Source organism: Chelonoidis abingdonii, chromosome 4, assembly GCF_003597395.2.
Source record: "Chelonoidis abingdonii isolate Lonesome George chromosome 4, CheloAbing_2.0, whole genome shotgun sequence".
Lineage (NCBI taxonomy): Eukaryota > Metazoa > Chordata > Testudines > Testudinidae > Chelonoidis > Chelonoidis abingdonii.
In genome coordinates this window covers 115,169,619-115,184,203 of record NC_133772.1, presented here as the reverse complement: position 1 = coordinate 115,184,203, position 14,585 = coordinate 115,169,619, and the positions used below count along the sequence as shown (strand labels likewise).

The 14,585-nt window shown below is 38.6% G+C and overlaps 1 protein-coding gene across 3 annotated transcripts in view; it reads left to right on the top strand.

The window, feature by feature from the left end:
• CEP128 (centrosomal protein 128) overlaps positions 1 to 14,585 on the top strand; it is a 430,997-nt gene that overhangs the window by 107,761 nt on the left and 308,651 nt on the right. For all 3 annotated transcript variants that reach the window (XM_032801915.2, XM_032801917.2, XM_075065602.1), the window contains exon 13: positions 11,809 to 12,159. In XM_032801915.2, coding sequence (XP_032657806.1) covers positions 11,809 to 12,159 — 351 coding nt within the window. The remainder of the gene's footprint in view (positions 1 to 11,808; positions 12,160 to 14,585) is intronic.

Sequence of the window (14,585 nt, the reverse complement as noted above, 5' to 3'; positions counted from 1 at the left end):
CTCCTCCTTGCAATTTTTTTTCTTTCTTTCAGCATGTGGAGCCTGCTGCTTCTCTCTACCCCATTGCTCCATCTGTTCTCATGCCCAGTGTGTGGAGAGTGTGTGTGTTTCACATATTTCATCTAGGGTCTGGGCCCTGGATTTGGGACCTGTCCCTCCCGCTTTTGTTGCCACTAGTTGGTGTGGACAGAACTTTGGCTGGACGATTTGGTAGTAGAGTGTAAGCAGAGGTGGCTATAGTTTGCTGCCATTTGGGGCTCCCTGTTCAGCCTCGCCCTTCCCATCCTTAATCTAGTTGCTGGGTCTCTGGTGATGCCAGGGGGTAGGTTAATCCTCATTTTGGAATCTGGAAGGGATTTTGCCCATAAAGCAAAATTGATAAATTGCTATGTAGGTTTCCCCTCCTTCCAGCCAGCATCTTGGAAATTTGGTTTTGGGGAATTTAAATTACAATTATTGCAATTCTGGCAGGTTCTAGAGAAGTTGGTGAGTAAGAAAAGATGCAGTTGAAGTCCTTGTGACCCAGTGGCTGCCTGGACATTGGTTCTGGGCATGGCAATACATAGTGAGGGTGTATGCCTCCATATCTTGCACAGCTTGTAGCTCCTCTCTTCTTTCTCACTTCCTGCATGGGAGAGAAGAGCAGGTCAGGATTCTGGCTTTGAGTGAGAGTCCCTTGGAAGGCCTGAGATTTTAGCGAAGACCTGGCCTTCATACCTTCAGGTTCATAACCCACCAGGCCCATTCAGGCCCATTGACAACCACAGTGGGGTGATTAACTCAGTTAAGTAGTAATTTTAAATAAACTGCATTTAACCACGTTATAATGTCTCTGTCCCATAGTTTGTGTCCACATCAATAGTGTGTTGCCGGTAGCTAGATTTATTTGTGGAGAAGCCTAAAATTGCAAGAGAGCAAGACAGAGATTGTTACTTTAACATATTTTCCTAAAATGAGAAGGGATTGAGGAAAGAAAATCTAAAGGTCATTAAAAAGGTACCTAAAAAACCCGAACTTTATATTAGAAAGCTTTTCCTCTGAAAGTAGGAGCTGTAACAAGTAATAACCAGAAAGCATCCAAAAAGATACATTTTACTTGAATTGAAAATATCTCTTTAAAAAAAGTTTCACAGTTGATTTGTCTGCAGATTTTGCTCTATGCTAAAATAATAAAAATCTGTGTTCTTTTTAGTCTTATTGTGTGTTTAATGTTTAAAATAATTATAAAGATGACTAATATCTTTGTAAAAAAGCTTGAGGCACAAAACCAGGGAAGAGTTGTGTTCGTATAGTATCAATCGCTCTGATAATGACTTAGTCATTTCTTGACTACTATGAATAACATTATAAAGGGAAATAAGGAAAGTTTTTGGAATAAAAAAGTTTAATTGTTCATGCATAATTTCAGCAAAGTTTACAGCTAACTTGTCACAGTGATTTTAATTTGACAGCCTATCTTCTTAAATGGCAAATAATTCTTTTTCCTAGGTAGTATTTGTTTTAAGGCAGCTTTCCAATAATACATAAAAAGAAATGAGATTTTACTTGGCCTAAAAAAAGGTGGAGAAATAAATATGTAAAAAAAAGCTGAAATCAGAATAAACTAAATGTGCAGACAGCATTTTAATCTTAACATCCATTGTCAGAACATACTTAAACAACTTACGACTATCTAACTCCAAAGAGAAGATTGAACTTCTTATAAGATTTTGTATAAAATATTTGATATACTTTGTATAAGGATTGTGAACTATAATTTTGAGTATATGATGCTGTATGTGCGTGTAGGAAATTGCTCCTTCTTGTACACATATACCATTTATGGCAGGTGATACAGTGCATTAAGTGAAAAATATTTATTCCTGTGCACAACTTAGATATATATTCATAGGTTCCAATGCCAACAGGGATCATTGTGCTTGTCTTGTCTAACCACTTGTATAACACAGGCCATAGAACTTCCTCAAAATAATTCCTAGAGCATATTTTTTAGAATAAACATACAATCTTGACTGAAAAATTATCAGTGATGCAGAATTCACTATGACCCTTACTAAATTGTTCCAATGGTTAATTAACCTCACTGTTAAAAATTTGTCTTACTTCAATATGAATTTGTTTAGCTTCAACTTCAAGCCATTGGATTTCATTGTACCTTTTTCTGCTAGATTGAAGAGTCCAATATTAAATATTTGTTCCCTATGTATATATTTATAGACAGTAATCATGTCATCCCTTCACTTTCTCTTTGTTAAGCTAACTAGACTGAGCTCTTTGAGTCTCACATCAAGATACATTTTCTAATCCTTTAATTATTTTTTTGTCTCTTTTCTGAACCCTCTCAAATTTATCTGCATCCTTCTTGTACTGTGGGAACCAGAACTGGACATGGTTTTCTAGTGCCAAATACAGAGGGAAAATAACTTCTCTACTCCTGCTTGAGATTCTGCTGTTTATACATCTCAGGATGACATTAGCTAATTTGACCACAGAGTCAGCGAGAACTCATGCTCAGCTGATTATCCACCATGACCCCCAAGTGTTATTCAGTCACTGCTACTCTGGATATAGTCCCCCATCATTTAATTATGGCCTACATTCTTTGACCTAGATGTTTACATTTAGTCATATTATAATGGATATTGATTGCTTGTGCTCAATTTATCAAGCAGTCCTGATTGCTCTGAATCAGTAACCTGTCTTTTGTTGTTTACCACCACCCCAATTTTTGTGTCATCTGCAAAGTTTATCAGATATGATACTATATTTTCTTCCAGGTCATTGATAAAAATATTAAATACTGTAGGACCAAGAACTGATCCCTGCAGGACCCCACAGGAAACACCCCTCCACTTAATGATGATTCCCCATTTACAATTACATTTTGAGATCTGACAGTGAGGGAGTTTTTAATTCATTTAATGTGTGCCGTGTTAATTTTATATCATTCTAGTTTTTTAATCAAAATGTTGTACTGTAGCAAGACAAATGGCTTACAGAAGTCTAAGTATATTTCATCAACACCATTACCTTTTGTCAATCAAACTTGCAGTCTCATGGATAAAAAGATACTAAATTAGTTTGACAGGTTCTGTTTTCCATAAACCTGTCTTGATTTGCTTTATTTACATGACATCCTTCAGTTCTTTATTAATCTAGACCTGCAGCAGCTGCTCTTTTGTCTCACCTGAGATTGATGTCAGACTGACAGGGCTATAATTACGTGAGGGCTTTTCTTCACCACTGTACTAAACCGGCACTGCTGTGATCAGGGCTGGCGCTACCATTTAGGCGACCTAGGCAATGGCCTAGGGCGCCAGAATTTTGGAGGGCGCTATTTTACCGGGGCGGGGCGGCACACGGGTCTGGGGGACCTACCGCAGTCATTTCGGCGGACGGTCCGCTGCTGGAAAGGCTCCGGTGGAGCTGCCGCAGTCATTTCGGCGGACGGTTCGCTGGTCTAAAGGTTCCGGTGGACCTTCCGCTGTTATGTCTGCGGCAGCTCCACCGGAGCCTTTCCAGCAGCGGACCGCCCGCCGAAATGACTGCGGTAGGTCCACCGGACCCGCGGGGGGCGGCGAAATGGCCGTCCGCCTAGGGCGTCAGATACCCTGGCGCCGCTCCTGGCTGTGATCGATGAAGATGCGATGGACATAATTAATCCACCTCAACGAGAGGTGGAAGTTATGTCAATGGGAGAGCATCTCCCACCAACATAGCATGGTGTAGACACTGCGTTAAGTCAAAGTATGTTATATCGCTCAAGAAAGTGGGTTTTTTACACCCCTAAATGACGTAACTAATGTTAGCTTAAGCGATAGTGTAGACAAGGCTCCAGTCATCCTGTTTACCTTTTTAAAAATTGGTACAGCATTACCTGTCTTCCAATCTTCCCCAGAGCTCCAATATGTATTGAAAACCAGCATTCAGCCAGCTCTTTTAAAACTCTTGGATGCAAGTTACCTAAATCTGCTGATTTTTAAAAATGTCTAACTTCTGTAGTTTCTGTTTAACTTCCTCCTGAAACAATGGTGGAATGGAAAGGGTATTATCACTATTTGATAAATCTGTACCATCTGTTTTTTTCCTTAAATACAAAACAGATATATATATTGAACACTGTTTTTCCATGTTATCATTGATAATTCTACCATTTCAATCCACTAAAGGACCAATATGATTGGTGGGATTCTTTTTTAGTTCTTAAAAAATTCCTTCTTATTGTCCTTAACTCTGCTAACCGTTGAGTTTTCCTTGTGTCCCTTTTACTTCTCATATTAATTTTCTACCATTCCTATCTTATGATGTATATTCATTACTATCAACTTCCTGCTTCTTCCATTTATTGTTATTTTTTAATTTATTATAGCTGCTTTCCCTTCCCCTCTAATCCAAGTCAGGATTTTTTAAATCAGTATGGCCTATCTTGTGCTTAATCTGTTATGACATTAATCCATAAACATTCAAGATTAATTTTTTCTGATTTATCAGTGACTCAGAAACACGTAATGCCATTTTTGATAGAGTGCCACTCCCCCTCTCCTTTTGTCCATTTCATCTTTCCTAAATAGGTTATAACCTCTGATTTTAACATTCCAGTCGTGCAAATCATCCCACCAGCTTGCAGTAATACAACTAGATCAAATTTATGCTTAATAATGAACAATTTCAGTTCTTCTTGATTACACAAGCATTGGTGTAAAGAAGTGGTCTCCAAACTTTTCATGGTCATGCCCCTCCTACTCCCCGGGCCTGGGAGTAGGGCCATAGTTTTGGCAGGGACGAGGCTGGGGCAGCCCTCCCTCTTCCCAGGGAGTGACGGCTGCCCCACTCTGTTGCCAGCTTCCTGGCTTTATAAATCCCTTTCTTCCCAACAGAGCCTGCTTGCAATCAGTCCCTGACTCTTCTTCCAGGTTCAGCTTGTGGAGTTAACAGGCCTATCCAGCCACCTTAACACCTTCCAGTCCTGTGCAGGGTGGACACCCCATCACAGGCTTCATGTGTGTTTGTGGCTATGGTTGGGAGTTCCAAAGACCTAGCCATTTCATCTCACAGACTTTCAAAATAACACACATCTCGCTATGATAACCATCTGCCTGATGTCCCTCTCTTACCACAAGCACATATTCTATCAGAACTCAAGCAGCATCTACAGTATGCTTTTGCAGTGCACCAGTATCTGAAATCTACAAAGCTATTGTGTCGAGCAGCTTTCTCATGTTTGTCAAGCGTGATGCACTGGATTTGGTTGGTGGATCTGGTGCAAAGTTTGGGAGGGCTCGTACTCCAGTCTTTGTTAGACTGATACAGCTGATGCTCCTGATGCCCACCATCCTAATGAGGATACTGCTTGCTAGTCACGTACAGTGCGAATCCACACTGACACATACTCGAAAAGACTGTATGGTTCTTTGAGGTGTTCTTGTTGGTGTGACTCTAGTGAACCACCCTCCATCCCTGCTTTTGGAGTCTTCAGGTAACGTGGATTTGGAGTTTCAGGGGAATTGAGGGAGGATCAAGGCCATTTTGCCTTTTAGGCCCTTGCATGAGGAGGCAGAGGGTGTAAGTGCAGTCCTGACGGACGCTGCTATTTAAAAGACTCCAATCTTGCATCAGTGAGGCTCATGTGCACCTATCGTGGGATCCACATTGACAATAGTGTATGGTAAGTAACTATTCTTTTCTACACGATATCCACTGTGCAGCAGTTGGAAATAAATTTTTGCCATTTTTCGAAGTTCTTCAGGGCAGGGCCTATCTCTATATGTGTCTTGTACTACATCTGGCACAATGGCACCCAAATCTTACGGTCATAATAAAAAATAGTGGGAAAAGTGGTGGAGTTGTTTTATATGTTGGGGAATGGTTCTCTCTCTTTCCACTCAAAAACTTTCAAAAAATGTTTATCTTCAGGCAGAATCCAAGTCTTGACAAATAGAGTTTTAAAGGTGGTGGTTTGTTTTTTTTAAATTTTGAGCTACCTTAAATGGAAGGATAGACACAGTTAACTACCACAAATTAACTCTAGTAGTTGCTCTGCTTCTGCCATAATAAAATATACCTTTGGTTTGTATAATGCTTTTGATACAAACTATCAAATATTGTAGAATTAGATAATAGCAGAAGGCCAGCGCCTGAGAGGTTCTTATGTGCTTAGCTTCAAGCTTTAGTCCTGTGAAACTATAAGCTCTGTCAGAACAGATCATCAGGCTTAAGTGCGGCAGAACTCTGAGACACCACATGGTTCAAAGGATAATGGAGATCTTGACATCTGTAGATAAATTGAAATGACAATTGTTTATAATACTTTAAAATCCTATAGCTAGAAAATTAAAAGAAAACACAGCAAAAGTTCTGTTTGAAAAGTACAATATTATGTTTCCAACTTAAATACCAACTATTCTTTGTTTAAAAAAATGTTAAAAAGTAAGGAAATAGAAAACTAGAAGTATACACACTGCCATAAAATAAAATACACTCTTCCAATGATAGCAATCATCCACATAATCATTTTCACATTATCAAAACAATCTTAACTCACATAAAAATCAAAATTAAGCATGAAACATTACATTATCATTTAGCTTTAGTAACATAACATTATATACATCACAGTTCTTATATACTCTATCTACCTAAATAGCTTTCTGTTTAAAATTCTTTAAATGCAGCCTATTAACAGGCCTACAATAAGCACAGACATTACAACATACCTTGCTAAATAGGATACCCCATTCAAGCGATCACTGCTCAGAAAATGACTATTATGACTTTTCATATAACATTTCTGATCAATAAATCAAAATATCAGATATAAGATTGTTTTGATAACACGGATGTGACAGTAATTATGTAGTGGTTTGTCATAATTGGACTGTGGTAGTCTGTTTTATTTGATGGCAGTATTTATACCCTTAAATTGTCAGTTCCTTAGTTTTTAACTTTTTTTAAAAAAAATGAGGAATAGTTGTTGTTTATGTTGGAGATGTAGCATTGTACTCTTCTAAACTTGTTTCTTTTTTTTCTTTTCTGGATTTAAATGGGTATTGTATATTTTTAATTATTTTTACATATTTTTAGTTTTGGATTCAGGATACAAAAATGATAATTAAGGGATTGTATTATTGCTGGAAAAATTAGAATCGCTAGATATATTACTGTAACAACCTATTAGTATGTTCCAGATCACTGGTTTGTAGGATAATTCTGGAAAAAAAAAATTGGCCAGGAAAACAAAACCATTGGCCATGATACATCATCATATGAAAAAAACAAATCATAGAACAAAAACAAGTTTAAAACGTACAGTTGAGAATACTATCTACTTTATATAATTTCTCTCAGGGACCCTCTGGTTACCTTGTATATCTTTCAGCTAAACAGTATTCAGATATCACTAGGGAAGACAAACAACCATATAAACATATGAAGTTCAGTTGTAGCTTGAACAGAGCCTATCAAATTGAAAAATGTAGTTTTAGAGCCAGTAATGTAGAGTCAGATTCTGTCGTACAGACAGATCAGATGTTACACTGGTATTCAACTGCTCTATTAGTTTCTTAACAGAGCCTGATAATGTAGTTTCCTATATTATTTTACTTTGTGTTTTGTAGGTTTTGGATCACTTCCTCCATTTCTTTCCTTGAAACACCCCTTTAGCTGAAGAAAAGTGTTCCATCTCCCTTATTTCTAAGGACATGGTGTTCTGAAAAATCTAGATTTTCTGTTCATTTCAGTTCAGGTCTTTAGATAAAAATCTTTTATCACCAAAGTCTGTCAATTGCATGATCATGGGTAGGTTAGCTTCAGCCATTCAGTAAGCCTTATGCACACCAGAAGTCATACTACCCTTGCCCCCAGGGACTTCAAAGTCCATTAATTCACATTCTTCTCTAGCAAACAACATATCTACTCCATGTTACCCTATATTTTCCTGTTTCAAGAGTTCTGGTGTTTGGATTGATTTCTGGCATCAAGCAAAATCAATCTGGTTCTGTCTTGATCTATTTTCTGGCATTTCTTCAATGTAACAAACTGGCCTTCTCCCCCACTCGCAAAGGACCCAGTGCCACACCCAGAGTCTCTTTCCAGGCAATTTTATTTTTTGAAACACAAGTTAAACAGACAAAATCAGTTCCTCAGCCTACCCTAGGCTACAGCTCCCAGTGTTTTCCCCCCTTCAATTCTGTCCTTCTGGCTTTTGGGCTTCCTGCAGGAATCTTCTGTGTTACGTTCATTGAGCACTGCCAGCCAAGGCTTTCTGCCTGGAGGACCACTTTTTCCTGGCAGATTCCTACTGCCTTTTCTCCCAAGGGACTCTGGCAATCTCTGCTAGGAACTTTCTGCTGCTCCTGCTTTCTTCAGCTCTCTGGCTCCAACTCACTGGGTTTCTCTCAGCAGGATCCCACTGCCTCCCCTCACAGGGGTCTTTGGCAGTCACTCCGAGGGAACTTTCTGCTTCTGGTCTGTCTGCCTATTCCCAGGGAGCCAGTAGTGAGAGCTCTATGGGTATACCTACACTGCAATTAGATACCCGCAGTTGGCCCATGCCACTGACTCAGGCTTGTGGGGCTCAGTTAAGGGGCTGCTTAATTGTGGTGAAGATGTTCGAGCTTGGGCTGGAGCCCGGGCCCTAGGACCTTGCAAGATGGGAGGGTCCCAGAGCCCTGGCTGCTTCCCGAGCCTGCAAGTCTACACTGCAGTTAAACAGACCGTTAGCCTGAGCCCCACGAGCCTGAATCAGCTGACATGGGCCAGCAGTTGATTTTTAATTGCAGTGTAGATATACCCTATGTCTGCTCTCTCTGCCCCTTTTTGGGCTGATTCTCCAGCCTGATTCATCCGTGCTTCACCCCTCTAAGGCCCAGGTGCCTTCCCTTGTAGCCCAGTTGGGGTCTGCTGACCAGGCATAGGTGCATTTGCCTTGCTCCCTCATAAAGGGCCAATGTCACCTTGTGTCACCCTCATTGCATTCAGTAGCTCTAACAGTAAATATGCAAAGCTGATTATTCCCTTCAGGCAGTTCTTATTGTGCTGAATGTGGGGATGGGTTGAATGACTAGCTTGACAGAAGCCCAAAAATAAATATAAAAAAATTAAGTAAAGCAAGACTAGATAGAAAGTTCTATTTCACTTGCAGGAATTGTTAAATAAAATGTAAGAGCATATATTTGAATTAATTCTTTAGATCCACAGGCTAGATTTTCCCTGGTGGAAATCAAACTGGTTGCTGGTGTCTGTAAGTTAATTATATCTCTTTGTGCTTAAGGATAAATAATCCAAAGAAATATTTCTCTACAGTAAATATTATTATTCATAAAATGGAGGTTAACATTTTACTTCTCCACAGTGAGATGAGTGTCTTCAATTAACTGAACATTGTTTTCTGTACTTTGCTTAAGCTTAGAATAATGTTTCATTAACAAGTACATGGAAAATGTAGTTATATGAACAAGATGTGTTCTCTTAAGGTTTGTGGAGAAATAATTATTTTTAATGAGCCAGAAAGTCTGGAAAACCTATTAGTTTGCACTGACATCCCTTATGCTATCACCAGAGAGTCAGTAAATGAAAAGTGATAACAGCATATGTAATCAAATATTGTTTGGTGAATGAGTCAAAAGTTTAGTCATTGTATAAAAGCTGTGGAAGGGTAGGCATAATGATTTCTGGTGTTTTATTTGGCTGCTTTAACTTCTATCATGTTCCAAATTTGAATCCATAGTCTTCAAATGTCACGGTATATAAATATGTATTTAAGTATCTTTTTAAAAAATTCTCTTCTTAGGCAGATTTTACAAGTTTAAACAGTTACTTTTTTTGATGAGCCAAAAATCAATTTGTGTATAGGATAATAGAGCAAGTTTGTGGTCATTCCCTATATTTACACTTTCACCAGTAGACACATTTCCATTTTACTTTGTTGATGTTTATATAAGACTTAGCTTGGTATTCTTATTTATTATTTTAATATTTGTACTTATGTTGTGCCTAAGGGTCCCAACTAAGATACAAGTCTCATTGTTCTCATCCTTGTACAAATACATAATGAGAGACAGTCACTGTCTGGAAGAGTTTGCAATCTGAATTAACAATACAGACAGGGAGTGCAAGGAGAACAACTGGTACAGAGAAGAAATATACTTGAAGGTCACACAGCAGGTCATTTGTAAAGTTGGGATTAGAACCCAGGTCGACTTTCAGTGCAGTATCTTATTTACTAGATCACACTGCCTCTTCATACTCATTACAAGGAATGCCCAGAGAATAATGCAGAAGTAATGTAATCTTGTTTAGTTGTCAAGACAATTGTAAAATAAGGGTGACAGCTCTGTTTTGATGGTGAAGGAGGGATTCTAGGGCTTTCTCCATTTTTACCCACTTGTCATTTTTCCCCTCTCCCAAGACCTTGCATTAGGCTAGCTCCTGCTTCCGGCAAAGGAAGACTGAATGCTGCTTCCTCTGAAATCGAACACTATTACTTTTGGATTAGCCAGAAGGAGTTGCTCAATAGTTTTATGACGTACTCTGCCAAAAGAGGCTAAGTGTATTGCCTATAACTTGGTTCTTGCCCTGTGCTAAAGACAGTAGTTAAAACCATTCATACTCACTCATATCCTGGTGCTTTGTCAGCAATATTTCGAGATCATCTAGTTAATAGTTGCCCTGTGGTTTGCTTGTGACCTTTACTGGACTTTTATATCAATAAGATACAGACAGACTGTGTTTACTTGAATTCAGATGGAAATAACAAGTTGTAAAGTCTTAGTACTAGTGAGAATTTACAATATTAGATGGTAGATAATTAATACTAATTTTTTTTATTAAAGGTATGGTTGTTTATATTTCTCCTTAGCCCAATATAGTTGCCTCTCCCACCTCTGAAAGTCAGCCTTTCACATCACAGGACCATACAATTTCACATTCCAAAGCAGATGGATAATCCATCAAATCTGGTATCCAACCTCTGGTAGCAGCCAATGTCTAATGTTTTGGATAAAGGCAAATGCTCTTTTCCACCATAATGTGCTTGGTCAGTAGCATAACTGTGTACGTGGAGGGAAGCAGGGGAATTCCTTCTTGGTGTTCTGAAGCATAGGAGATGACGTGCACACATTAGTCTGAGAGCCCTTAAGGATAATCCTTTTCTTTTTACCCATCTTTATGCCCTTTTTGCATGGCAGTCCTTCCTGCTGAGGAATAGCAGCTCCAATAATCTTCCAATTTACGTAAATTCCCACAACAGTTTCAGTTACATAATGTTCTTTACTTTCTGTCCTAAAGTATTGCTGTGTGCTATTCATTGTTTGTAAAAATATATTTTCAAAAAAATACTGTTTAGCTAGCTGTATACTAGAATTCACAGCAAGATCAGTTTTTAAAATACCCTTTTTAAAAAAATTGTGTCTGCTTATGAAACATTCAGGGAACAGGTGGCTGGTTGAGGGAATATTTGACTTTTGATTAAGTATTAGATATTGGCCTGAGTCACAAAACTTCAGCCAGGATTTTAAGCACTGAAAGGGGAGTGTTTGGATTCCAGGTACTTACAGTAAAATTCAAGATAATATAAATGTACTGTTTGTACCCTCTGTTGGAGCGCTAAGAGTTGCCATTACAGGGAGATGTATTCTGTGATATAACAGGTTTTTCCATCTTTAGTCACAATGATCTTCTAAGTTGTTGCGCGTAATCTATAAATAGGAAAGTGATTTATTCATAAACTACACTGTATGTTGCTTTACTACTATTTCATATTGTGTCTCCCTAAGGACTATACTTTTATAAATACAATGTGTTTGTATACAGGTGCTAACATCTGACTTGGAAAACAGGGAGAAGCAGCAGCAAAGGATGCTGGACCAGCTGAAGGAGATACAAAGCTGCTACAAGGCCTGTGAGAGTGAACGGAGGCAAACTGAACTCCAAACTGCTGAGCTGGCCCAACAACTTGAAGAGTCTACTAAGGAAGCAGATCGATACCTTGCTGAATTCAGGCAGTCTGAGACCCTTAGGCTAGAGACTGAAAAGAAGAAAGAAGAGTTGAAAGTGAAAGCTCAGGAATCCATTCGACACTGGAAGCTGAAATATAAGAAACTGGAACGTGATATGGTGAAACAGAATGAAACCATCAATCAGCTAGTGGACAAGAGCAATCAGGTAAGGGCAGCACCTTTATTTTTCCTCTCCTTTACCTTTTTTATTTTAGAAATAGAGATGAGGATGTGGCATGTGCACTTGCAACTTACAACTGCACTGTGAATTTACATAGGCCACAAAACAGCTGGCAGATTTTAATGACTTTCTGTTGACCTGTGCTGGATTCATACTCTCAGCCTAGAAGTAAAAGGAGGGGTTTAGATTTATTAAGAACTGGGGAAATTTTGGGAAAAGGGGAGCTTTTACAGGAAGGGTGGGCTACATCTAAACCAAAAAGGAACCAGATTGCTGGCACTTAAAATTAAAAAGGTCGTTGAACAGTTTTTAAACTAAGGGCTGGGGGAAAGCTGACAGGTGCAGAGGAGCATGCGGGTCAAACAGAGGCATCCCACAGTAAATGAAAAAAGTCCCATTCAATTACATCATGTAATGGCAGACAGTTAAAAAGTGATAAGTTTTTAAAGTGCTTATATACCAATGCTAGAAGTCTAAATAATAAGATGGGTGAACCGGAGTGCCTTGTATTAAATGAAACTATTGATATAATAGGTATCACAGAAACTTGCTGCAATGAGGATGATCAATAGGACACAATGGTACCAGGGTATGAAATGTATTGGAAGGACAGAATAGGTCATGCTGGTGAAGGAATGGCACTATATATGAAAGAAAGCACAGAATCAAATGAAGTAAAAATCTTAAATGTACCATCCTGTACCATGGAATCTGTATCGATAGTAATTCCATGCTCGAATAGTAAGAATATAGCAGTAGGGAAATATTACCGACCACCTGGCCAGGATGGTGGTGATGTCCGTGAAATGCTCCAGTAGATGATAGAGGATACAAAAATAAAAAACTTCATAATAATGGGGGAATTATCCCTATATTGCCTGTGTACGTCACCTCAGGACGGGATGCAGAGATAAAGTTTCTTGACACCTTAAATGACTGCTTCTTGGAGCCACTAGTCCTGGAACCACAAGAGGAGAGGCAATTCTTGATTTAGTCCTAAGCGGAGCACAGGATCTGGTCTAAGAGGTGAATATAGTTGGACTGCTTGGTAATAGTGACCATAATATAATTAAATTTAACATCTCTGTGGTAGGGAAAACACCACATCAGCCCAATACTGTAGCATATAATTTCAGAAAAGGGGACTACACAAAAATGAGGAATTTAGTGAAACAGAAATTAAAATGTACGGTGCCAAAAGTGAAATCCCTGCAAGCTGCATGGAAACTTTTTAAAGACACCATAATAAAGGCTCAGCTTAAATGTATACACCAAATTAAATGTATACTCCCAAACATAGTAAGAGAACCAAAAAAGTGCTACCATAGCTAAACAAAGTAAAAGAAGCAGTGAGATGCAAAAAGGCATCCTTTAAAAAGTGGAATTTAAACTCTAGTGAGGAAAACAGAAAGGAGAATAAACTCTGGCAAATTGTGTGTAAAAATATTAGGAAGGCCAAAAAAAGAATGTGAAGAACAGCTAGCCAAAGACTCAAAAGTAATAGCAAATTTTTTTTAAATATATCAGAAGCAGGAAGCCTGCTAAACAACCAGTGGGGCCACTGGACAATCGAGATGCTAAAAGAGCACTCCAGGACGATAAAGCCATTGTGGAGAAACTAAATGAATTCTTTGCATTGATCTTCATGGCTGAGGATGTGAGGGAGATTCCCAAACCTAAGCCATTCTTTTTAGGTGACAGATCTGAGGAACTGTCCCAGATTGAAGTGTCAGGGGAGGAGGTTTTGTAAGAAATTGATGAACTAAACAGTAATAAGTCACCAGAACCAGATGGTATTCACCCAAGAGTTCTGAAGGAACTCAAATGTGAAATTTCAGTTCAAATTACTGTAGTTTGTAACCTATCATTTAAATCAGCTTATGTACCATATGACTGGAGGATAGCTAATGTGACACCAATGTTTAAAAAGAGCTCCAGAAGTGATCCCGGCAATTACAGGCTAGTAAGTCTAATTTCAGTACTAGGTAAACTGGTTAAAACTATAGTAAAGAACAAAATTGTCAGACACATAGATGAACATAATTTGTTGACGAAAAGTCAACATGGTTTTTGTAAAGGGAAATCATGCCTCACCAATCTACTAGAATTCTTTGAAAGGGTCAACAAGCATGTGGATAAGGGGGATGCAGTGGATATAGTGTACTGAGATTTTCAGAAAGCCTTTGACAAGGTTCCTCACCAAAGGCTCCTAAGCAAAGTAAGCTATCATGGGATAAGATGGAAGGTACTTCCATCGATCAGTAACTCGTTAAAAGATAGAAATCAAAGTGTAGGAATAAATGGTCAGTTTTCAGAATAGAGAGAGGTAAATATTGATATCCCCGAGGGTCTATACTGGGACAAGTTCTATTCAACATATTCATAAATGATCTGGAAAAACGGGTAAACAG